The sequence below is a fragment of the Marmota marmota genome, unplaced genomic scaffold (genome assembly GCF_001458135.2).
Source record: "Marmota marmota marmota unplaced genomic scaffold, marMar, whole genome shotgun sequence".
NCBI lineage: Eukaryota > Metazoa > Chordata > Mammalia > Rodentia > Sciuridae > Marmota > Marmota marmota.
Genome location: NW_025999842.1, coordinates 26799934 through 26825970, shown reverse-complemented (window position 1 = coordinate 26825970; position 26037 = coordinate 26799934). Strand labels below are relative to the sequence as shown.

At 35.3% G+C, this 26037-nt stretch overlaps 1 protein-coding gene and 1 pseudogene across 4 annotated transcripts in view; one reads left to right on the top strand and one right to left on the bottom strand.

The window, feature by feature from the left end:
* The window catches only part of Pdss2 (decaprenyl diphosphate synthase subunit 2), a 274672-nt gene that overhangs the window by 82043 nt on the left and 166592 nt on the right, over positions 1-26037 (top strand). For 3 of the 4 annotated variants that reach the window (XM_048783835.1, XM_048783729.1, XM_048783661.1), the window contains exon 2: positions 19090-19149. The exons of the other annotated variant lie outside the window; for it this stretch is intronic. In XM_048783835.1, the coding sequence (XP_048639792.1) occupies positions 19090-19149 (60 nt within the window). The remainder of the gene's footprint in view (positions 1-19089; positions 19150-26037) is intronic. 4 annotated transcript variants of the gene reach the window in all.
* Positions 5471-6534, bottom strand: LOC107154235 (annotated as a pseudogene).

The following is a 26037-nucleotide window of genomic DNA, read 5'->3' as shown; positions in this document are numbered from 1 at the left end:
GGGGGGGGGGGGGGTGTTGTCAACCAGCTCATTTCATCATAATAATAGTTGGAATCCTCTATACATATGTTTTAAGGCACCAGTGATTTGGGTTGTGTTACATGTGTGATGCTATGTTTTATATTATTATCATATGACCATATTTTTATAATTAAATTTTTGATTGATTAGTCTTTGGGGAGGATTTCCATTGTGTAGAAATATAGATGATTTGGTACTTAAGTGAAATAATAGTTTAGAGAAAAGACATTTATAAAGTCAAATAGAAAATGTCAACCCTAAAGGTTTTCTTGAAACACAAATTAAAAATGAAATGGGGACTGGGGTTGTGGCTCAGCGGTAGAACACTCGCCTAGCATGTGCGAGGCCCTGGCTTCAATCCTCAACACCACATAAAAATAAATAAATAAAATAAAGGTCCTGTGTCCAACTACAACTAAAAAATAAATATTTTAAAAAATGAAATGGACCAGAGAACATCAATTATTTCACTACTGTTTTTTTCTATAGCTTGGAGCAGCACATCGCCTGTTACATTTAAAGAATTCTTTATTAAATTAGTAATAATTCAATAATAATTAGATTATTCCTTTACTAAAATACAGACCTGTGTGAAATACCCACAATAAGTGCTTAGAATGCAGGATACTAATTTGTTTTCTTTGCAATTTTTTTGAAGTTGTTGAAGAACCTTTACTTTATTTAAATGCTGTGCTGAGAATTGAACCCAGTGCCTCACACATGCTAGGCAAGTGCTCTACCACTGAGCCACAACCCCAGCCCCTAATTTGTTTTTTACATATTTGAAATTTTTATTGTCATTTACATTGTGTTTACCTTCAATATTTAGAATTATTCAAGGAATGTAAAAAGATTTTGAGTTTATTAGTAACAGGTTTGATATCATTTGTCAGATTGGTATGTTTACTTTCTAAAAATGAGAACATGGTTTAAAATGTGAAGCACCAGTTTGTTAAAATTTTAATTTTTCACAGTGAAAGTTTTCCAAATAGGATTTGGATATTTATCATACATCATGAATATTATAATATATGTAAAGTATAGCATTAAATGTAAAATAGTCTGGCATGGCAGTTTTCCCAACTAAAAATAAGTTGTCCTCAATATGAATCAGATATCTCTATACCTCTAACACTGGAAATTAAATTTTCATGTAGTGTAAAATTCTGTTCCTGTTAAAGGAAATACTGCCCAGGATGTAAATTTAGATATAGTAAGTTATGTCCAAATTTCTAATGTTGGAGATATCACTATACTAGTCAAAACAAAACAGTATTAACAGAACTTTTCAGACTGTAGGCATCCTTTTGTAAAAACAGACTGACCGTTCTCTTCTTTTATATAATGTTGAAGAAACAAAAGTTTGTTGAGTATGAAAACTTGAGACCAATTGGTAATTTTTTAAGTGAAGTTAGAATCAAAATTAGCCTGATCCTCTTGGTGGTTATGATTCTCAGATTCATCCACTGTTCTGTTTTGTTTGTTTTCAGTGTAGAGCCCATAGGTTCCTCTTGGAAGCATAGAGGGCACTGATGGCAGGCCTATCTCACAAATGATCCCTCTAGTGGGCCTGATTCTTTTTAAATTAGATCCTAAGCTAAGCCAACTCACGTTTAGTCACTGAGTCCCAAACATTTCCTGTCCATCTTTCTTTCTTGATGTCTTCTTCTAGAGTACTTTCCACATGCACAGTGCCCCACATTTCAATGAGGCATTGCCAGTAATGAATAGTTGTTCAGAGTTTTGTGCTTTCACAGGTGAAAAAGATGCCTGAGACAGAGAAAGCCAGTTTTTCCCCTTTATATATTATGTAGATCCAGTGTTCACTTGCCACCTCAGTTATTTGGCCCTAGAGCTAACATTTTAGCACTCTCCAGTATAATAAATCTTCAGTATTATTGAGACCTTTGGAAAGTATGAAATTTAAGAATGGTTTTATAACAGGGTTTTTTTTTTTGCTCATAAAATTCATATACAGAGGATAAAAACAAAACTGTATTGTTTTAATACTTAGTCTTAGGCCTTTGAATAGGTTAAACATGAACTAATTAAAGGTCTTATTCCTAGACACCAGCTGGAATTGTAGTTCTGTGAAATTTGTGCATAAGAGAATGGCAAGTTATATTTTGAAAGATTTGAAGAAGTAGTACTAAGGGTTCTTTGGGGGAAAGAGGAGCAGTTTCTAATTTGACAAGTCTTAATATTAAAAAGATACTTATTTCTCATTAGGAATATGAACTCATTTTCCTCATTTCATATTTCTTTGGAATTTTTAGCAGTTAGTGACAAAAAACTATAAAATCAAAACCAGAGCTACATCATGACATTGAATATGTGATGTTATTTCTCTACTCATTTATTCTAATGTTCATAGTCTTATATCTGAAGCTATTTAAAAGAACACTAAAACTCCCAATTTGCTTTGCCTCTGGACAATATTTAATATGTATCATTAATCTGAAAATCAACTTAAATTATAGTGGTCTGCCTTATCTAGTGATTTCTAACCAAGGTGATTATGCCTTCCTAGGGATATTGGCAAAGTCTGTAGACATTTTTGGTTGTTAGAACTAGAGGATGCTACTGGTGTCTAGAGGTTAGGGATCTTATTAAATAGCCTACAGTATATAACCCCTCATAACAGACTGGTACCATTAAAAATACTACTGTAGTTTTAAGCATCATGATTCTTACCCCTTCATGTTTAAAACACTAGAAAAACTAGGCATAGTAGGAACATACCTCAACATTGTAAAAGCTATCTATGCTAATCCCAAGGCCAACATTATTCTAAATGGAGAAAAATTGAAAGCATTCCCTCTAAAAACTAGAAAAAGACAGGGATGTCCTCTTTCACCACTTTTATTCAACATAGTCCTTGAAACTCTAGCCAGAGTGGTCAGACAGATGAAAGAAATTAAAGGGATATGAATAGGAAAAAGAAAAACTATCATTATTTTTCGATGACATGATTCTATATTTAGAAGATCCAAAAAAATTCCACCAGAAGACTTCTAGAACTAATATATGAATTCAGCAAGTAGCAGGATATAAAATTAACACCCATAAATCAGATGCATTTCTATACATCACATAGAGCACTTATCTCCAGGATATGCAAAGAACTCAAAAAACTTAACACCAAAAAAACCAAATCACTCAATCAACAAATGGACAAGGAACTGAACAGACATTTCACAGAAGAAGAAATACAATCGATCAAAAAACATCTGAAAAAAATGTTCATCATCTCTAGCAATTAGAGAAATGCAAATCAAAACTGCCCTAAGATTTCATCTCACTTTAGTCAGATGGCAATTATCATGAATACAAGCAATTATAAGTTTTGACAAGAATGTAGAGGAAAAGGTACACTTATATATAGCTGGTGGGACTGCAATTTGGTGCAACTGTTATGGAAAACGGTATGGAGAGTCCTCAGAAAACTTGGAATGAAACCACCAATTGACCCAGCTATCCCACTCCTTGGTTTATATCCAAAGGACTTGATAAAATCAGCATACTATAGTGACACAGCCACATCAATGTTTATAGCAGCTCAATTCACAATAGCTAAACTATGGAACCAACCTAGATGCCCTTCAACAGATGAATGGATAAAGAAAATGTGGTACATATACACAGTGGAATATTACTCAGCCTTAAAGAAGAATGAAATGATGACATTTGGTGGTAAATGGATGGAACTAGAGAATATCATGCTAAGTAAAGTAAGCCAATCCCCAAAAATAAAAAATCAAAAGTTTTCTCTAATAAGCTTATGCTGATCCATATTTGGGGGTGGAAGGATAGGCAAGAATGAAGGAACTTTGGATTGTGCAGTGAGGAGTGAGGGTAGGGACTGTGGGGATGGGAAGGATGGTAGAATGAGACAGACATTATTACCCTATATACATGTATGATTACACTACTGGTGTGACTCTGCACCATGTACAGCTAGAGGAATGAGAAGTTGTGCTCCATTTGTGTACGATGTGTCAAATTGCATTTTACTGTCATATATAACTAATTAGAACAAATTTTAAAAATTAAAAAAATAAAAATAATTACCCCTCTCCCCAAAAAGAGTCATGAATCTCAATAATTTCAATTTAAAAAAAATATTTTTAAAATTGTAGATGGACACAATGCCTTTACTTTATTTATTTATTTTTATGTGGTGCTGAGGATCAAACCCAGTTCCTCACACATGCCAGACAAGTTCGCTACCATTGAGCCACAACCCCAGCCCCATCAATTTCAATTTTTTGATCGTTTTTATTTCTACAGTGACTTTTCCTAGATACCTATAGAAATAAATCATGTTGTACCATCTTTAATCTCTTTAGTGTGGCACAAAGAACATAATCATTTAATACTTCTGAATTAGGAAGAAAAAAATATCATTGTCTGAATATCATGTAAGTAAATAAGCCAAATTAAAAATAGAACAACTAAACATGGGTAAATCCACATCTGAAATAGCATCAACAACAATTTATCCACTGAATTTTCACATTATTCTTGGATGATAGATACTATTATATTGACTTTTTAAAATATCTCCTCATTAGCAATTCCCACCATGGGAAAATAATTTATTATTTATAGTTTTATATTTGCAGATAGATTATTTTAGGGACAAGTAAAACACATTTGAGGATTAAGTCTGTTTGGAATTTGAATATTCTGAAACATCTACAAGAAAGATCTTCCCTTACTGGAACTTCTCTAAATTCAGAAGCTCTCCAAGCTTCCCTTCCTAGGATTTAGAAATCTGTAATCTGAGATTTCAACATCTCCTAATTTTAAAATTTCTCTATGATATGTAACCATTAGTATCTGATATCAACTGAACAGACAGGGAAGTTTCCAAAAATTAAATACTAATTTTCTGCAAAGTCTTTACTCATAACAGTCATTCCCTTTGTTTATTATTCCCAAGACAAATACAGAAGTATGATCATATATGGATACTACTTAAATTGAATTTTCTTTAAAAGATTGACAAATTAAAAGGCAAAAGCTGATATATGAAGTTTTTTTCATTTTTTTGGGGGGGGGGGTGATACCGGGGATTGAACTCGGGCACTCAACCACTGAACCACATCCCCAGCCCTATTTTTAAAATTTATTTATTTTAATTTGTTATACATGACAGCAAAATGCATTTCTCATAGTAGACACAGAGCATAAGTTTTTATGTCTCTAGTGACTCTACAGAAGGTAGAGTCACCCCATTTGTGTCTTCAAACATATATTTAGGGTAATGATGTCCATCTTATCCCACTGTCTTTCCTATCCCTTTGCCCCCTCCCTTCCCCTACCTCCCCTTTGCCCTATTCTAAAGTTCCTCCATTCGTACCATGTCCTCCCCCATCCCCATTATGGATCAGCGTCTACATATCAGAGAAAACATTCTGCATTTGGTTTTTTTTGGGATCCCAGTCCTATTTTGTATTTTATTTAGAGACAGGGTCTCACTGAGTTGTTCAGGGCCTCTCTCGTTGTTGCTGAGGCTGGCTTTGAACTTGTGATCCTCCTGTCTCAGCCTCCCCAACCACTGGGATCATAATCATGCGTCACCGTGCCGGAATTGAAGTTTAAATATACTATGAATCTTATGAGCTAGGGAACAACCAGTAACTCATCAGAATACAGAACTTGGTCTCATAATTTCTTGGATACACTTCGTCTCACACCTTTTCCATAATGAAATTGCAAAATAACCATGTGATTAGAAGATTTTTCCACTGATGGACTTACCTGTTACTTCTTTCCTACTGTGAAATGAATGGCATGACAGAGCAGAGGCAAGGAGGCATATAATGAGTTCTTAAAGGATTGAGTCAAAAAGGTCAGAGTTTCCACAGCATGGTGACAGCTTTGCAGATGCTCACATCAGGATAGCTGAAATAACAAAGACCAGCAAAGGTTAAAGCTGAGAGTACCAAAAGGCCTGCTTTGGCAGCTTTCTGCAATGCATCCCCATGAACATAGTAACAACTTATCCAAGGCCCCAGTGACTAGGGAGAGTGAGGACTATAGCCAGGAAATAGTACATTGCAGAGCAATGATTGAAATGCCCCTGAAGTAGGCCCCAAAGCTGAACACAGACAAACCTTTTGCTAGTCCAATGGAGAGATGCAGTCTTGGAATCAGAATGGCAGCTTGGTAACAGGTGAATGTGCTGTGTGTTCTACACCATCCTGGGATAGGTTGGTCCTGGAGAAATGGCAAGACATGAGCATTTTGACCATTGGAGTTTGATGGAATAGAACTTGGCCTCCCTGAGCACCACAGAGGACATTCAGTCTCAAGAGAACTGCCATCTTGCTTTTGAGCCTATTGTACTGATTTTATAGTATAGTAGTATTTTGACAGTTTTTGTGATCAAAATGTTGCTGTTTACCATAGCCAAATTACTTAGCTTCATGATACCTTGTTTTTTTTAAAAAAAATATTTGTATTTGTTCTTTTTAGTTATTTGTGACTGAATGTATTTTTGACATATTATATATATACATACATGGAGTATAACTTCCCATTCTTGTGGTTGTATATAATATGGAATTACATTGGTCATGTATTCATATATGAACATAGGAAAGTTATGTCAGATTCATTCTACTGTCTTTCCTATTCCCATCTCCTCTCCCTTCCCTTCATACCTTGTTATTTTGTTTAAAAAAAAATGTGTGTATGTATGTATTAGAGGCTGAGGATGTGGCTCAGTGGTACAATAATCGTCTAGCATGTATGAGGTTCTGGGTTCAAACCCCAGCACTACAAAAACAACAACAACAAAAAAAAAAACCAGGGCTAGATTGCCCCTGCTGCACTTCCGATTTTAACATTCGAAATAGCTTTTAGTAAGATGTAAAGATTCCTCAAATTGCTCATTTAGCTTCTTAGTCATTGTTCACAGATGAGACAGTAAAAAATTAGAAGTTAACTACTGCCACTCATGCTTTTCAAAATAAGTAGTATAATATGTGGTGAAATGAACCGGATTTAGGGCAGGAAGTTGATGTGCATCTGATACCCTCCCCTGCTTTTTTAAAAGATGGATACTTGTTTATATCATTGTTTAAATTTGAATAAGAATTTAGTTCTTAGTAAATAAAGCTTGTTTAATTTTATCAAGACAGAAGCCTGTTCATTTATTTTTGCATTCAAATGGAGTTTAATATGAAGGTCTTCATTTTGGGACTTAGGGAATGTTGTATATAGACTTCAGTGTCCTATGATCAGGACCATAGAAAAATACTTTTATATTAAATTACAAAGCTAGGCATTGTTTTCACATGCTAATAGATGGACTTTAAATTTGTATTTATTTTTAATCTGTTGCCTAGTATTAAAATAAATTTGGATACCAGCAGCTCATAATAGTTAATAGCCTATATAAATGAGTCCCAAGACACCTGTTCCTTTATTGTTAATGAATCCCAATTATAATGTGCAGGAAGAGAAGAGTTCCTGTTGATTCTTTGTCCTAGCACATCTCCCTGTCTCCTGTGTGCATATTTAAATGACATTAAGAAATGTTGTTTCCTCTTGTTTTCTGTCATCTCTAGAATTCTGCCAGACACACTTAGTCTCTTTAATAGGTTGTTTGTTCCTAAATGCATTAGGGTGGTATTTTTCCTGTTTTGTGTGTTTTGATTTTTTTTTTTTTTTTTTTTAGAATTCAACCTCAATCATGTTTTATTATGGGATTTGATGTAAAATTATTGTGAGTTAATAGCACTAGATACACAAATAGCCAAATAAAGTTTCTCAAGGAAAGAATAAATGACTTATGGAAATTTTAGTAGTCTGTGGATATGTAAGAAAACAAACAAATGTAGAAATCAATTCCAAGGTCATTGTATGGTCATGTTTTATCCTCTGAGATTACTTAATTGTACCTCTTTGTATTTTCCATCACTGGCAATTTGGAGAGTTTATAATTATTTTTTTTCCTATTTACTATTTCATATCAAGCAAATAAGTCAGTGGTCTTTTTGTAAGTAAATTGAAAGAAGAAAGCCATATAGATAAAGAACTATTATCACAATCTACCAGATAATAGTTATTTTTCTTTATGTAGAATTTTGTTATGAACATATAGCTTGAAATAATGTTTGTGATCTATGTCATTGATGTCTATTCATTTTAGGGGACAGCATATTAATAGGTTTTTAAAACATGTTTAGAAGGAGTGCTATAGAAGAATGTAGGTGTCCTTTTTATCTTTGGAGTATTCCCTTCTCCCAAACCTGAATTTTCATTTCATTACTGTTGATGATAGTTTAAAGGTCATTCTTTTAATAGGTTGTTTGTTCCTAAATGCATTAGGGTGGTATGAAATCTGTGATTATGATATCATAGTATGATATAAGACTATGATATCTGTGAAATAATAAGTGAGAATTATACTGCTGATCATTTCAGTCAGTACTTCAGAATATCTTTTAAGTGTCTGGAAAACCCAGCAGCATTTATTTTGTTTAGTGTGCAGAATACATCATAACCAGCTGACATACTATGAGTGCATCCTGAAAGGAATGAAAATAAATTACTATTCACAACTCTTCTTGGCGGTGGCAATATTGCTAACAGGAACATTACCATTTGGAATAGTTCAGGGGGAAAGTTCTTTCACATCTCTGAACTATATTTTGTTGAACCCTTTTATAATTTTTTTTTATCATACCGAATAATTCAGCATAACAATGTCTGTTTCTTCAGTCTTATGCCCCTCTCTAATGAAACATTGAATGCTGTGTCCTGTAGAGTTGGAGCGGTGATTTGCAATCCCTTGCTCATTAGGGGAAAGAGAAACATGGGCCACAGTCTCGGGTGTTTTGTTTTTTGTTTTGTTTTGTTTTTAAACCATGGCAGCATCTTAGAATTATCTGAGGAATCTTTCCTCTGCCTGTGCTGGGGATTGAACCCAGGGCCTCATGCATTCTAGGCAGGGACCTACCACTGAGCTACATCCCCAGCTCCTGAAGGGTATGTTTAAAATACACATGCTTGGGCCCTACCACCAGAGATTCTGGCTAAATTGGCATAAGTTGGGAATGTATTGTTATATTTATTGCTCTTGAGGGGTTCTGTTTTGCTGAGAACCACTCTTAGATGGGCACCTCTTAGAAGAAGTTAAGCTAAACAAGAGCAATTAGTTTCTAAATAGTGTTCCATACTGAGAGTTCCACAGAAGGAGGCAAACGGAAGACCCTGTGAAAAGGGCTTCTAGTTTGCAGCCACTGAGGCAGTGATCACTCACTGGAGGTAGGCATGTTTGTTGGGTGGATGAGCTCGAGGATGGGAGATGCTGTAGCCCCACATGAAAAAGGAGATGCTTTCCTAGGCTTTCTAGGCTTTAATAATTTCCAAATTTACATTATGGCATAGTAGTTTATCTAGGATAATTTAGAAAACATTTTCCCTTTTTTGAGTCAAATGTAAACCTAGAACAGTATCTAAATGAAATCTTTTAATTAAAAAAAAAATTTTTTTTAGTTGAGCCATAATATACGTCCCATCATCTAAATTTACTTTTATAAATATACGTACTTCTTTTCTGAATTGCCAACATGGATTGTCCTGAACCGTGAAATACCTCACTTCCAATGAACTTAATTTTGCATAAGAAGTATAGGAAGAATGTATAAATGGTACAAATCAGCAAATTTAAAGATATATACCCGAGTAGAACTTTAAAGGAGGGAGAATTTCAAAGTACAATTTACCAGGGGCTGGGGTTGTGACTCAGTGGTAGAGTGCCCATCTAGCATGTGCGGGGTGCTGGGCTCGATCCTCAGCACCACATAAAAATAAAATAAAGGCATTGTGTCCAACTACAACTTTAAAAAAAACCCAAAATATTAAAAGTACTATTTACCAAATATTGTAATTGTATTAAAAATGGCCATTTATATAATTAAAAATAGTCAATATTGTACTGAATTTTTCAGAGGTAAGCATTCTTCAACCTTGCTTGGAAAATACATCAAGGCCTCTCAACTGAGCTTAATAAGGTTTCCTGGTGCCCTGGTGGAGCCTTAGATTCATGGCTAGTCCCTTGGAACTGATTTCCTTATTAATACGGGGTCACTGCTTATAATGGGTTGATAATACATGCAGAAATTGCCTGTTCAAACTTTTACTACAAGATTAATCACATTTGTAGTTTTTTGGCTGCTTTGGTTTTCTAATAAGTAGTATCTAGCAACTTACCACAGTGGAATTCAGAACACCTGTATTTTTAAAAGCCACTACTATATACATGGAATGGAATCTGATTTTTAAACAGTTTACAATTTGCTTTTACAGTCTATCATTTATTGTAAGGAGACTCTTCATGTTTCTTAATTTCTCATTTTCTGTAAGAAAAAATGGCAAAAGAATACAATTTTGGACATGATTCCAATTTTATTATCTCAGTCCATTATTTGTTCCTCATCAGATTCATATTTGTGGTTGTATGCCCTGCATGGCAAGTGCCGAGAAAACATTTGTACAACCATACAACGTTGTGCCAAGGAAGACTGTTGACTCTGGAATATAGTGACTTCACTGTTCAAGATATTCATGTGTTTATTAAAAGAGAGGAATAAAAACACCAGATACTAGTTAATTATATTCATTTGAATTACTACATCTTGTGATTAGTATATTACATTTTATTAAATAGTTTAAGTATATTCAATACAGTATTACAGCAGTTTTATTGATATACTGGCAAAGAAACAAACATGACCACTCTTTACCATCTGTTTATAATGCTATATAAAGAAGACCATGTTGGTTGCCATGGAAACTACATTTCTAAAACCACTTAGTGTTTGCTTAAATTCTCCAGTCTTTTAAAGTCATAAGCTTTTTCTGAGAAAAAGAATAGAAAAATACATTTTAAAATGTACAGTGATTTTTTTTTCTAAAAGTCTTTTTCAGTAAAATTCATTTATGTCTAAGCTGATATTTTGCATCAGGATTTCATGAATTAAATTGAAGGGCTCTTAATTTGAGAATCTTTGGTATTTTCAGAAACTGGGGAGAAAATGTTAATGCTATCCTATTGAGTGGTGCCAATAATCTTTTTATAGGCAAATACTTTGCTTTTTCAGAAAAAAACTTTTTATTGGTATAATAATAAAAAGGAGTCTGAAGAGTAACAAATGTAATCATACGGTATTTGAGGAGGAAAGGCGCTGTAATGTAATTACAGTGGCTAACCATGTTTTGTTATTTCTGTCATATTAGCTAATATGAGAAAAATTATAGCAGGGGAGTACTTAGCTTTAAACAGAATGGTTCAGACTTTTAAAAGTGTGGCTATTAAATATACCTTGTTGTAAACACTAAAATCAATTGATATTGCTGGGAATCAATCACTATTCTAGGGAAGAAAGAAGTAAAATACATGCTTTTCTGTTGTTCTTACTAATCTACATACAATTAATTTTTTCTAATCCAGAATGATTGTGTACAATTTTGTTTATACAAAGATGATGTCTATGTAGACTAAAATAGCCTTTTGCCATTTCCTTAAAAAAATTCTTTATTGTTCAATGTCTTCAAAATTATTCATGTTTTTGCACTAGTGGCAGATAAAAGAGGATTGCATCTATTCTAGCATTTAGTAAAGTCAAAAATCATTGACTGTATATATAACAATAGTAATTCTGATAATAGTAATAACTAGTGCATGTTGAACACACAGCAATATTTTATATGCTATATGTTTATCTTTAGGCATCATAATAATCCTACAGGGTAAATCTTATAAGTACACACATTTTCTAAATCAGGATTTCTCAACCCTAGCACTTTGTGGTAGGGGACTACTAGGTATGTCGTAGGATAATCAGAACCAGCAACCCTGGCCCCTATCCTCTAGACATCAGTACTAACCCCTCAAGTTGTGATAGTCAAATATCTCTAGACATTACCAAAGTCCCCTGGCACAAGTGTGTGGGGGGTAATCACCCCAAGTTGAAAACCACTGCTCTCCGTCAACCAGCCAGATTAATTTTTTTTCTGTTAGACCTAGTTTGTACACGACCATTTGGTGTTAACATCTGTTGCCCCTACCACCATCATTTCTAATAGTTTCCAATTTTGTTCAGTTATTGGTGAGCATAATAAGCAAAACCCATGTATTCTGATAGCCCTCTTACATCCAGGATTTTGAAAACTGTTTTGCAGCATAATAAAACAAATGAGATGGTAATTAGCATAAGTTGTACTAAAATTACGTATCCAAAAAAGAGAATTTTTAGTAGAATTTTAGAATCCTCTACTGAGTTCAGTATATTAAAAATGGGAGTAAATCCATGTTATTTGCATGTATTCTTCTATAAATGCCAAACTGAGGTTATTATTTTTTTTTACTACCTACCTAGGTAAGAATACTTTTTGTGAATCTTTTCTGCAGTACTGGAAAATTAGAAGATGGTCAATCCTTACAAAGTTAAAAAAAAATTTAGATAAACTTATAACAACTTAATAATAAGGCTTATTTTCTGATCTTTTTGAAAAAGAAGTGTTTTGCTGCATTTTATTATGAAAGTTTGCTTTTAATACAAAATATGTTTTTAGCAACATTTTAAATTGTGATATTGTAAAATGGAACTCAATAGGTCTCTGAATTGGTGAAGTTCACCAAATTTCTGATTCATGAAATTTCTTTCTCAAAAGTCTTAACCTATCAGTCCACTTCCCTAAACTCTCATAAAATAAATTATTTTTCTCTGACAGGTTATTTTAGAAATGTATGGCAATACATGGCTCCAGTTATGCTGTTTGGTAGGAAATTATTAGATCTCACTATTGTTAATTAAAGGAACATTTTGGAAAAATTCAGAGAGAGAATAATTGCTTTTTTTTTTTTAGATGTATGAGAATGTTAGACTCTTCAGATAAGTAATTGTGCAAAATGATCACACTGAAATTTTAACTACTATAATTTTTATGTAGGCAATAGTTAGCACAGTGAAAATATCATATTTTAAAATCAGATTGAATGGGAACCAGAGTATGCAGTGAGGACTATGTTTATTTCTTATATTATACAGCACTTTTCAGCTCTTGAATAATATGGAACAGTTAGAAGCATTCACTAGGCATTGATTTAAGTGTAAAATATTTGAAGGTGATTTTACCTTACTCAAATGGTCAGATTGAAATTGTGCTGTTATGGAACAAACTGAAATTGAGATGGGAAGAATACAACATCATTTCTGTGATCTTCCTGCCAAAGATACATAACCTGAATCCAATCCCAAATAAATGTCAGACAAACCCTCAATGAGAAAACTACTACAAGATAGGTGGCTTGTAATCTTCAGAATTGTCCAGGCCACAAAACTAAAAGGATGACTAAGAAACTGTTCTTGATTAAAGGGACCCAGAGAGTCATGGCAACAAAATGCAGTGTATAATTCTGAACGGATCCTTCATACCATAAAAGATACTATTGGGACTGGTGAAACATGTCAAGAGGTCTGTGATTTAAACAGTAGTGGTATTCCAGTTAGTTTCCTAATTTTTGATGGTTGTATTATGGTTATTAAGAGAATGTTCTTTTTTATAGGATTTATACCCTGTAGTATTCCAGGGTTATGAGCTACCAATCAGCAACTGCTTTTTAAATGCTTTGAGAAAAGTTCTTTGTTATGTACTTGCAATTTTTCTGTTAGTTTGAGATTACTTTTTATAAGGGAGACTGGGGGAAAAACTGTAGGCTGTTGTTTACTAATGCTGGGGTTAGAATCATGTTGCTACCACTTACTTATTGCCTTTTTGGGTCTTAGTTTCCCCACCTATAAATTAAGATAAAAATACCTATAAGATAAAAGTACCTTGTAAGCTTGTGTAGGGTTTAAGTAAATTAAAAAACAAACTTTTAAAGTTCTTAGTAGTGCCTGCAATGAGTATCAGGTATTATATTATTTGGGTTTATCACTTTTACATTTCTAGAACACAGTGGTCATGATTGAGTTCCTAATGTATCAATGAGCAGTATTTAGGATCTTGGACTATTTACTAGTTATTTGTTGTGATAAAATGACCTTTGGATTGGTAGAAATGTTTCAGTATAGAAATCTGATCTGTTCCAAAAGTAAGTAAAGCTGGAGGATATAAAGGAAGGATTCTTGTGTGGGAGTGCCTAATAATAATGATCACAAAGTTGCAAGTTTGACCTGAGTTAATTTGAGCTGATCTCATAGACCTACAAATCTTACTAACCTCCTACATTGATAAACTCTGTTTTTTACCTACATAATTATGAGTTACTATCTTCATGGTTTTCAGAGACAGGCTGAAATACTAATTGCTTTTGTACTAATTGTTTACGAAAAAAAAGTAACTGCTCTGCTGTCTTGTTTATTGTTGTCTTAGCATAATCTCTGCCTTTTGTATGCCTTGTCCAGTCACCTGCCATCTGCTACTGTGGACCTCTGGACTGCTCTGATGCTGAATACCCTTAACTGTCCACACCCCACTTGATAGAGAACAAGGACTTTTTGTTACTTCCCCTAACTTCGACCTTTTTTTAGCAGGAAGCAGTTTGGAGATGTAATCACCCATTTTTTTCATAGCAATGGAACGCAGAAATTGACAGTTGGGAAGTGCAACAGTGGTCTACTTTATGCTTTGAATATAGCCCTTGCTGCTCTGCCACTGAAACTTATTTTTTAAATGGACATGTTTCTTTCTCTTTCTCTCTCCCTGCTCCTCTCTAATTTCTCTCCCCCCAATCTCAGGGAAAACAGGATTACCTTTTTTCCCTATTTTAGGCAGATTTATCTGTCCCTGAGTACACACCCACCATAGGAATGAAGTAATCCCGACTTTGGGGATGGTACCAGAACATCTCAGAAATTACTATATCTCAAATTAACAAGTGGATGACAATTCCAACAGAGAACACATGGAATGTCGCCTTCGAATCTCCTCTTTAAAAACCTCCTGTTCCTTCTGATGGGCAGAATTACAGCCTCTGGGAAGGAGTCCCCTGTGTTTCTCCTTTCCTAACAAGGCAATAAAACTTTTTTTCCTTTTTCTCAAAAACAAAAAAGAAAGAAATATGATCTGTTGTGCTACAGGTCAACACAGTGAAATAAATGTAAAGAAAGAAATAAGGAAATGTAAATACTGGATTTTTAAAAAATTGGGTAGTTATAGAGCTTAAAAATTATCCATAATACCTGTTTTATTTTTGCTTGATATTCCAGTGATTGTTAAAGACTATACCTATAAACAAAACCTAGTTTGATTGGTTCACTACTAAATTCTGTCTCCCTTTACACTCTGGAGTCATATCCATGCCTTATCATTACTTGTCTCTGGGAACCAAAGAACTTTAACAAATAACTAGTAATTAAGGTAGCAGCTTTTTACACAGATCATTCTGATTTCGAATTCTTTCTCTCCCACTTTTTTTTCCTAATTAAAAAATTTTCTTCAAAAAAAAATTTTTTTTGAGACAAGATCTCACTAATGTTGCCAGGCTGACGTCAAACTCCTGGATTCAAGCCATCCTCCTGCCTCAGCCTTCCCAGCAGCTGGGATTACAAGCATGCACTCCCACTGCCTGGCTTCCCACTTACTTTTGACCTTTGACAAGAAACTAATATCTCTGAGCATTAACTCTCACCTATAAACTGGAGGTGATATAGTGCGTGTGTGGTGTGTATGTGAACTATGTAGTCCATGGTACTCACTGTAAAAATATTAGCTTATTTCCTACCTTCCTCCACCCCATTGCATAATTACCTTACATCAAAAAATCAGTCAAAAGGATATGCAGGTAGATGTTCTCAAGTTCCATTGCCTTGTTTGTGGGGTGGGGTAGATTATGTGAGTTACCTTCTATTACTTTTTTCTCATTTCTAGTGAAATAAAGGGTATCATTTTCAGCTCATACCCAGCAACTTTTCAGGAAGGATAACTCAGAAAAGCATCCTAATGAGGCAAAGCTTGATGATGACAACAGTATTTTCATTTTCTAGACGTTGTAGCTATAATGCTGTCCTTTACTCTTTTTTTGCCTTTTAAAGACTATTTTAATATTAATTAGGACAAAATCTAGCTATTAGGATGGGAACAAAAAGTCAAACCTCATAAGTAATTAGGTTTCAAATACAGATTTTTTTGTGTCTCATTTTAATATATTTCTGGGAATAAAAACTGTTTAAATTATTTCTGTTAACTGAGTTGCCCTTCACTCAACTATTTCTGTAAAGAAATTCACATTCTGCCCAATTTTAAGAAAAGGACCCAAGATACTCGGAAAAGAACAAAGAAATTATGATCTTCTTCCCTAAAGTTGTGAATTTGTAGGCCATATTAGAGGATCAGCTGTCACAGACCACCAGAAGGGCACAGCGCCATGGGTAACAAGCTGGGCCTGTGCAGATCCTCGTTCAGTGTAACATTCCTTGGCTGTGGGCTAGACCCTGGCTACTCTTATAGTCTGTGAGGTTTTGTTTTTATTTTTTTAGTTTTGGTTTTTAACCTGGACAGCACTTTCACTGTACTGCAGACTTTTCTCAGCATCTGTGTGAATGGGGGCTATTCAAGACTTCCCGTGGCCTTGTGTTTAATGAGCCCTGGTGCCCTGGCTCTGTGCTGCCTGGGACACTTGTTGAACATGCCTGAAGACCCCTCTGCTGGTCTTGCTCTCAATACACCAGGCCTGGAATCAAAAGACATTTCAAGAAGGTGTTCAGGAGAAATAAACTTAATTTTTTTACATGCATCTTGCCCATAAGGCACTTTTGGGGCGTGGGGTACCAGAGATTGAACTCAGGGCACTCTACCACTGAGCCACATCCTCAGCCCTATTTTGTGTCTTACTTACTTACTGACTGAATTGCTTAGCACCTTGCTGTTGCTGAGTCTGGCTTTAAACTTGAGATCCTCCTGCCTCAGCATCCTGAGCCTAAGGCACTTTTTAAAGCCCTAATTTTTAGTCATATTTCCTGTTTATTCTCTGAATTTTAATTCTGCCGTATTCTTTATCTCCACTTCGGGGTAATATGAACTCCAGTGATAGACATCTAAATTGAACCCCATGCTATACAGCTTTATACTTTCAGGCGGAATATATTATTAATCCATTAAACAAGAATGTATTGAATATCATTGTATGCCAGGCACCATTTTAAGCACTGGAAATTCAACTGTAGTCAAGTAGACATGCAGTAACATATTCTAGTCAAGACAAATCATCAAAATAAATTATATTCTATAAATATGTAGTATATCTGATGATAGTAACTGATAGGGAGAAAAAAAAAAGTATCCCTGTGATCCTCAGTATCCTTACCAGAAAACTGGATGACAGTTACCTCAAACAATTATTGTTCAGTCAGATGAGAGGGCACACATAAAAACTGGGGACACTGTGATGAATTAGAAATTCTACCTCAGGGAGCTTCCCAGACTCTCTTTAACTTGCCAGAATAGAGCAAATGTTTTTTGAGACTTACATTGCTAAGATAACCTGTATGTAATTTATTCCTGGTATATCCTCATTAAATAGGTGCCATCCTGTTCATTAAGTGCCATGTAAATGAAACTTTAAAAAATTGGATTATGTTTTTCTGTTGACACACATAATTTGAAAGATGCTCCTATTATAGTAATCCTTCCCTTTCATTGCCTCTGTTGGTGGCTATTTTAGACATCTATAAGGTCTTAATGTTAATTGGGTGGCAACATTTGTGATTATGAGAGCTAATGGGTTTGAACTTAGGCAGCCAATCATGGGATCTTTTCTCTGTTGGAAACTCTTTACATGGAAAAAGAACATAAGTTATCTGTTCTGTCACTCCTGTTCCTTGTAGTTCCCTTTGTCTTGGCCTCCTGTATCTTGAATTATGTTGACTTTGAAAAATAAATGAGATTTTCTTAAAAATTTTGCACTTCCGAATGTTGCAGTAATATGGTTTTATGTCTTATTTTTTCAGTAATGTTTTAAACACACTTTTCCTGCTAAAATCTGTTGTATTTGCTTTGCTGTTCCCCCCTCCCCCTAACATGCCCTTGAGGTATTATCTGTTTCTCTGTAAAGTATAACATAATTTTTCCCCCCAACTTGCTGAGTTTTGCTGGCTTCCATCTGCTATTGTGTCTTTTGCATTTGGCTTTAGTCTCTTAGTAATGTGTTATGTAAATGAAAATCGAATGACCTTCTACATTTTTGTCTTTTTCAATTTGTTCAAGTACAAATATTCTAGATTTTGTACAATTGAATCCCTTCATTAGCTAAGAGGACCAATACTTCAAGAGCTAAATACTCATTACTTACTTTGAAGCATTCTTTTTATAAAAACATAACTACTTACAAGAGTGAGTAAAACCATAGAAAATGATACAAAATTAATCTGAGAGCTGTTTTGTTGCTTTTGAGTGACAGAGTCTATTGAAACTGAGACTGTGCATTCAGAAAAGCACTCAGTGCTTAGGAAACACTCATTCACATCAGGTTGATTTATTCTTTGCACAAACGGGCTGTGGTAGTGGGAAGTGTAATTCACAGCACATTAGCTCTTAAGTCAGTGTCACTGCTTGAGTGGTAGTGTGAGGCTTGCATGTCTGCACAGTGTAATGATACCTGTATTCCAACACTCAATTTTTCTACCCCTTTGCCTCAATCCTAAATTGATTTTTTTTAAAGTGTGAAAAAAAGGGGTCTGTGCATAAAAATCACTATATATGATCATTTAAAGAGTTTTCAATATAATAAATATATTATTTTTTAAATGGCCTCATTTCTTTCCATTAATACTTTAAAAAAATCTTCAGTTATCATTTCAGTGGGGAAAATCTTTGCCGTTGTTATTTTCTGGTGGTATGTTCAATTCCAAGGTGGCTGGGCACATCTAACTGCAAATGTGATCAATTAGTATTAGTATATCATTTTAAATATTTTTTATTTCAATCATATTTTAGTAAACTACTAGTGATTAGTAACCACTCTGAAAAGCTCCTGTCTTGATTTCCCTGTCTCAACAAACCTTATACCCTACCCCCATTCTATTTTCTCTTTTTTCCTTTTTCCAGGCACCTGTCGTCTTCTGCCACATGCCTATCAAACCTAATTGCAGCTTCGGGAGGACTTTGGTGAGGCAATTCCTTGGTCATGCTGTCCCTCAGGAATTTAATTCGAATGGGATGTGCATGTGGCCCTGGAGCCATGTCAATGACTGCTACAGCTCCCAGATTCTAAAGGCTGGTCACCTCAGGCCTTAAAAGTTGTTTCAAGTCTAGGACAATTTAGTCTCAGGATAGATATGGCAGTAATAATGCAATTTGGGTCATTTTGTCAATGGAAATTAACCTTCAGTGTTCCTGCTAATTTTATATAAAAATCTATGACATACAGACCATTTTTAGTCTCTCTCAAACTATAGTGCTTTAAAACAATTTTCATAAGCGTTTACTTTTTTCTTTTACAACTAATATTACCGTCATCAAATTGCTAAATGTGTGTGTTTTAAACATAACTTCTTTAACACTATTTTTAAAAATTTTTATCATTCTTAATTTTTTTTTTAAAGTTGGAGATGGACAGAATGCCTTTATTTGTTTATTTTTATGTGGCGCTAAGGTTCAAACCCAGTGCCTCACACATGCTAGGCAAGTGCTCTGCTACTGAGCCCACTTCTTTAATACCATTTAAACTTTGGCCCTCTGACTAAATCTTAGAAAAATTAAAAGTGAAGTATGGGAACCAAAAACATACCCAACCTAGTGCTCTGGGGTTCATTAAATATGGGTTAATTTTTTTTCTTACAATGAGAAACACACCTTATCTACCTTTAAACATTTTTGTTTTTAAAAATACAAAGCTTTTTCTCCAGACTGAAAAAGAGATCAGTGAGTTGTATGCAGTTCGGAAAACAAATCATCCAGAAACTAAAAATCCACTAACACTCAGTACCCCTTGATAATATTTTACTTTTCCCTATTGTGTTTCTTTTCATTTTTAAAGAACACATTTCAAACACATAGAAAAATGCATGAACTTTCTGTGTATTGAGCATCTAAGAATGATACCCAGATGTAAAATGTTAACTTTCACCGTATTTATTTCTAGTTTTTGACCTTGGGTTTCTTTGTTTATGCATGTGCGTGCATATTTTCAAACATAATCAAGATATTATTATGTATCTAGATTTATATTTTTTCTTTAACATTTTAAATGTTTTGTCATATCCTGATTTTTATTTTATTTTGTTTTATTTTTGTGGTGCTGGAGATGGAACCCAGTTCTTCTTGCATGCTAGGTAGTCATTCTATCACTGATCAATAAATTTGCAGTATTGCTTTGTTGTAACACAAAATTTGTGTTTTTATGGCAGCACAATTCACAATAGCCAAATTATGGAGCCCCAACCCAGATACCCATCAATAGATGAATGGACCAAGAAAATGTGGTATATATACACAATAGAGTTTTACTCAGCCATAAAGAAGAATGAAACTGTGGCATTTACTGGTGAATGGATGGAAGTGGAGAACATCATGCTAAGTGAAATAAGCCAGACTCAGAAAATCAAGGATTGAATGTTTTCTTTCTTATGAGGAAGCTAGAACAAAATGAAGAGAGGGGAGGGGATATGATATCATAAAGATGTAGGGAAGACCAGTGGAGTAGAAGAAGGGGATTGAGAGGGGGAGAGGAGGGATGGGAAGGGGGGAATGTGTAATGAATTTAACAAAAACATATTATGTGTACATATAAATGTACATATAGTATATATAATGTGAATTCCACCCTTATGTATACCTATAAAGCACCAAATAAAAATAAATAAATGGTGTGGGGATATATATAGCTCAGTTGGTAGAGTGCTTGCCTTGAATGCACAAGGCCCTGGGTTCAATCCCCAGCACCACAAAAATAAATAAATAAACAGGTGAAAGGAAGATTAGTAGAGTAGAAAAACAGGGGAAGGCCTAGGGGCTCCAGGGACTGAAATGGAGTAAATCAGATTCTACGCATATATGATTTTGTCAAAATTAACCCAACTATTATATGCTGCTGTTCATATCACTACAATGCACTAGTTAAAAAAAAAAATTGTGCCATTGTATGGACAGGTTTGTTTTTAAAAGGTGATAATTTAATTTAATTTTATATTATTTTCTAGCTCTTTTAATATATCATATTCTATGATTTAAACCACTGTTTTTCAAAAAACTGTAGTTACAACTCATCAGTGGGTTACAAAATCAATTTTAGCAGGTTGCAGTTAGAATTTTTAAGACAACTAAAAGTAGAAAAGACCAGGGTATACCTCAGGTTCTTTGGCAAAAATTGTACATATTTTCATCAATGTCTTTAGTTGTCTGCATGTAATTTATTTTATTTATTTATTGTGGTACTGGGGATTGAACCCAGGGGCCCTTTACCACTGAGCTACATCTCAAGCCCTTTATATTTTTAATTGGAGACAGTGTCTGGCTAAGTTGCCAAGGGTAACCTCATACTTGTGATCCTCCTGCCTCAGCCTCCTGAGTAGCTGGGAATATAGGTGTGTATGTAATTTACCCAAAAAAATAAATAAATAAATAAAATAGCTAAAGGTCACAGTCATAAGCATTATTAGGCATCTTATCAATCTACCTACCTCATGTGTTTGAATTTAAAATCCATTTTAATGCTTTTTCTGGATAGATTTATTAGGATTGGACGTATGAAAAGTGGGGTAATAAAATAGTAAAACACACTCTATACCTCTGGGTTTTAGCACTGTAGGGAGTTCTTCCTCACAGGTGATTGTTTTCATTTAGTTTTACATTAGGGGGCTTTGAGCCTGTGTCAGAATGATGATCCCTTATTAAATGGTAAGTTGTTTATTTAATATTAGATTATAGCTTTATCAAAAGTTGTAATTTAGATCATTTGTATAAGTTAGAATTCTGAATAAATAAATCTCAAAAGCATCTTCCCTTGCCCCAGTTCTTTCATATCACCTGTGCTCCTCATCTGGAAGTACCTTTGCCTTCTGTTCAAAGGGCAACATTCTCTCAGGAGCACAGCTGCAGTGGTGGATTCACTCAGTTCTCCCAAGTGAAAAACAAGGCACAAGGAACACTTCAATGTATTGAGTTCTCTCTAAAACTTAAGGAACAGGCCCTTTAATGAGATATGATTTTTACTAAAAGTAATTTTTTAATATAGTATTAAAATAAAAAATATCTTTCAGCATGTATTTTAAAGAATACACTGGGGGTATTTCTCTTGTGTAGCTATGACTTTTAAAGCAGTCATTATATTTTAAGAAGAGGGACTCAGAACTGCAGAGCCAAATGATTGAATCTGGCAAATGGATAATAAGGAGCCATGAGAAAGTTGGGCATAATAACAGGTCTGTTTGGGGGGAGATGCATAAGATGGAGAGCCTACTGCCCTACTCCTTGAAGCTGTTCATTCACTCATCTTTCACTTTCCTGAGATCTTTTCTGTCAGTTACTCTGCTTAGGTGCAGGGTACCCCCAGATGACTATGCTTGAGTGTTCTCAAGGTTCTTGTAGCCTTGTGAGGGAGTCCTGTGAACAATAATTAAATAGCAAAGCTGTGAAGCATAAACAGGCCTGGACTGTCAAGTCCAGATTCTGTTTAAATCTTGACCAGTGTGACTAGTAATTATTGAACTTTTCTAATCCTTGCTAATTTTCCTCATTTGTGAAGAGAGATTGCTAATTACTTTCTGGGGTTTTTTTGTTTGTTTGTTTGTTTGTTTGTTTGTTTTGTTTGTTTGTGTGTGTGTGTGTGTGTGTGAGAGAGAGAGAGAGAGAGAGAAAGAGAGAGAGAGAACAGTAGATACCTAGCATTATAGTATGTTACAGTTATTGTCTATGTCAGTGTTATTATCGCTTTTATTTCTGAGTGTGTTAAGTGCCAAACTAGAGGTTTATAATAAGTGCCCATGAATGAGTCAACTACTGCCTTCAGTTTCTGTATGCTGCACTGTTGGAATTCTCTGCATCCATTGCCCAGGTGTGTACAAGCTTCTTTATCTGTGTCTTGTATACCCTTTTGTCTGTTTATAGAAGTAATGAATTCCTTTGTGTTGTTACTCACCCTTCCTTAGTCCCCTGAGCATAGGAATTCTCCAAGGTTCTTTTCTCTTCCTTTCTTTTCTTTCCCTTTTTATCTCTGCTGTCCCCCTCCATTCCCTGTTTTCCCTTTTCTCTTCTCTTCCCCCTCAGAAACTCATCCATCAATTCCTACCGTTTAGCCATCACTTCTGTGAAGATGCTTCCCAAATCTATATCCATAGCATTTCCAGCTGCCTGCTGGGTATCTCCATCTGGAAGTCCTTGCATTCAAAGTTACCATGTCCAAAACTGAACTCATTATTTCCCCATTAGCTCCTCTTCTTTCTCTACTAACTGCAGCATCATCACCTCCAACAAACAAGTTTGAATCTTAAATTCAGCCCTTGCCTTTCCTTTGCTTCTCCATTCCTTGCCAGTTCCTCCCTTCCCCAGTCAGTCGGCCAGAACAGCCTGTCCCATCTCCATGCTGCTGCCATCCTTCAGCTTTTCTTTTCCATCCCTTTTTGCCACTACCTAATTTAAGCCCTCATTACCTCCCACCTGGGCTACTGAACCAGGCTCCTCCTAACTAATCTTCTCTCCTTCCCTCTGTTGTAGGGGACAGATGAGGCAAGGCACCAAAGATAGCAGGAAAACAGTTTTATTTGGCTGCAGCCAGGTTCAGAGGGTAAAGCTTTCACTGTAATCAATTAATTGTCTGAACTCCGAGTTCAGGTAGTTTTAGAACTTTATGCCCAGCGGGTAAGGTGGGGGGCAGAAGTTCCTAGTCTGCAGAAGTTCACATAAAAGCAGCTTTTTCTTTCACTGTTTTGGGCAAGTTAACCCTTCAAGGACAACACCTGAGAAGGGGAGAGCTTCTTCTCCCCTTTCTTTCCTCCCCCTGCCAGCTGTTACCATGGAGCCCAATTGGTAGCTTATCTTAAAAATGTAGACATCTCTGTGAAGCCCCAGCTCAAGGCCAGAGCCCTTGTTAAAGGCTCTGTCTTTTTAAAATCACATTTTGCATTTGCAAACACACCTTTACAAACTACTATACTGGATAAATGTTTGTGAAAAACTAGTAAAGGGGCGTTCAGCATCTGGAGTGCTGATTTCTTCCAGGCCGGTGGCCAAGTAAAATAGAGCAACAGGAAAATAGGAAGTTTACTTACATTGAATTCTTTTGTAGAGACTCTTCTGCTGATAGTCCTAAAATCAATTATGGTGAAGATTTCTGGAGAAGCTTAGTTAAGATTTTCTGTGGAGGAGGTGGTGCCAGTATACCTTCTGCATTCTACTGCCAGAGTAAATGGTATTAGGCCCAGAATACCAGGTTTAGTGTTTAGCTCTAATCACACCATTGTCTTGCTGACAAATCATCCTGTGCCTCCACATTGCCTGCAGACCCAAGCCTAGTCCCTTTGTTCTTTTTTCTTTAACTTTTATTGTTGGTTGTTCAAAACATTACATAGTTCTTGACATATCATATTTCACACTTTGATTCAAGTGGGTTATGAACTCCCATTTTTACCCCGTATACAGATTGCAGGATCATATCGGTTACACATCCACTGTTTTACATATTGCTATACTAGTGTCTGTTGTATTCTGCTGCCTTTCTTATCCTCTACTATCCCCCATCCCCTCCCCTCCCCTGGGAGGAAGAGCATGAGAAGAAGATTAACATTAAACAGGGAGGAGAGGTGGGAGGGAAAAGGAGAGAGAAGTCCCTTTGTTCTTTAGACTATCTTTTCATGGGCTTATTCACCTGCATGTGTTGCCTGAATGGATAGCTCCACAGCTTTTGAACCTTTTCTCTCTTCTCCTTGTCACTGCTTATCCTGTTTCTTACTCCTGAAATAACCCTTTTTCCATTCCAGTATCTCTAGCACCATCCCATCTTATATTCTCTACTCAAGGAAATTTGACCATGTTTCAGTTTCTACCATAAGGGCCACCTCCAGCAATACGGAATTTTCTTTTTTCCTCTGTGTACTGATAACCTGTTTGTTACTCTACTGTCTTTGTTACCTTTTCTTTATAATATTAAGCACATATTCAAATATATTATGAGTTTACTATTATAGCTGTTTTCTTACAGCTCATATTTCATTGTGTACCCCTCATACTTTGTACGTTTGTGTTGAAATGAAATTTGAGAGGATATTTGAAAAAGTGCCATAGAAGTGATTTGAGGACTTGAGATACTTACAGGATTGAGTTAAGGAAGAAAAATGGTTAATAGTGTGGAAAGATATGATGAGGCACGAGCATCGCAGTCAGCCATGGAAAGCATAATGTGAGAAGGGAACGGAGCTGGCTTGCCTGAAGTTTCACCTGAGTACTCAATCTTTATGTCCACGAAATTGCCTAGTTATTAGGATATGTTCATCTGTTATAGATCTGGAGTAGAATTTTGAAAGAAGTGTTTTCCCCTCAATAGTCAGCTTACAGGCTTTCAGAATAAAATTATTTAAAATTACTGATATATCTATATAATCTAAATTCTAGGACAGTGTAGCACGCAATGTCTATTTGAATTGAATCAAATGTTATTTTCGGGGTTAGACATCTCAAGATGTCCACCAAGTTGGCCCATGTTTCTCATTGAGTATTGTAAAAGCCTTCTATCTGGATTCTCACACCCACTTGGTTTCCTCCTCTCTTCTCCAGCCAAGTTGTTTTTCTACACTGAGGAGAGAGGATTTGGAGAGGATGATTTTTTTTTAAATATCTGATTATGTTTAATAAAATGCTGTTGTGTCTTTGTATTACTCTTTGGATGAAGAGCAAAACTGTTACTAAAGCCTGTTCAACCTATGTGGTCCAATCCCTATCTGTCTCTAACCTCCTTTCATACAATGTTCTCAGCCAGGGATATGCCCATTCTTGGGCTGTAAATACACTCCTCTTACCTGTCTCTTCCCACATCCTCTTTTTTTTTTTTTTTTTTTTTTTTTT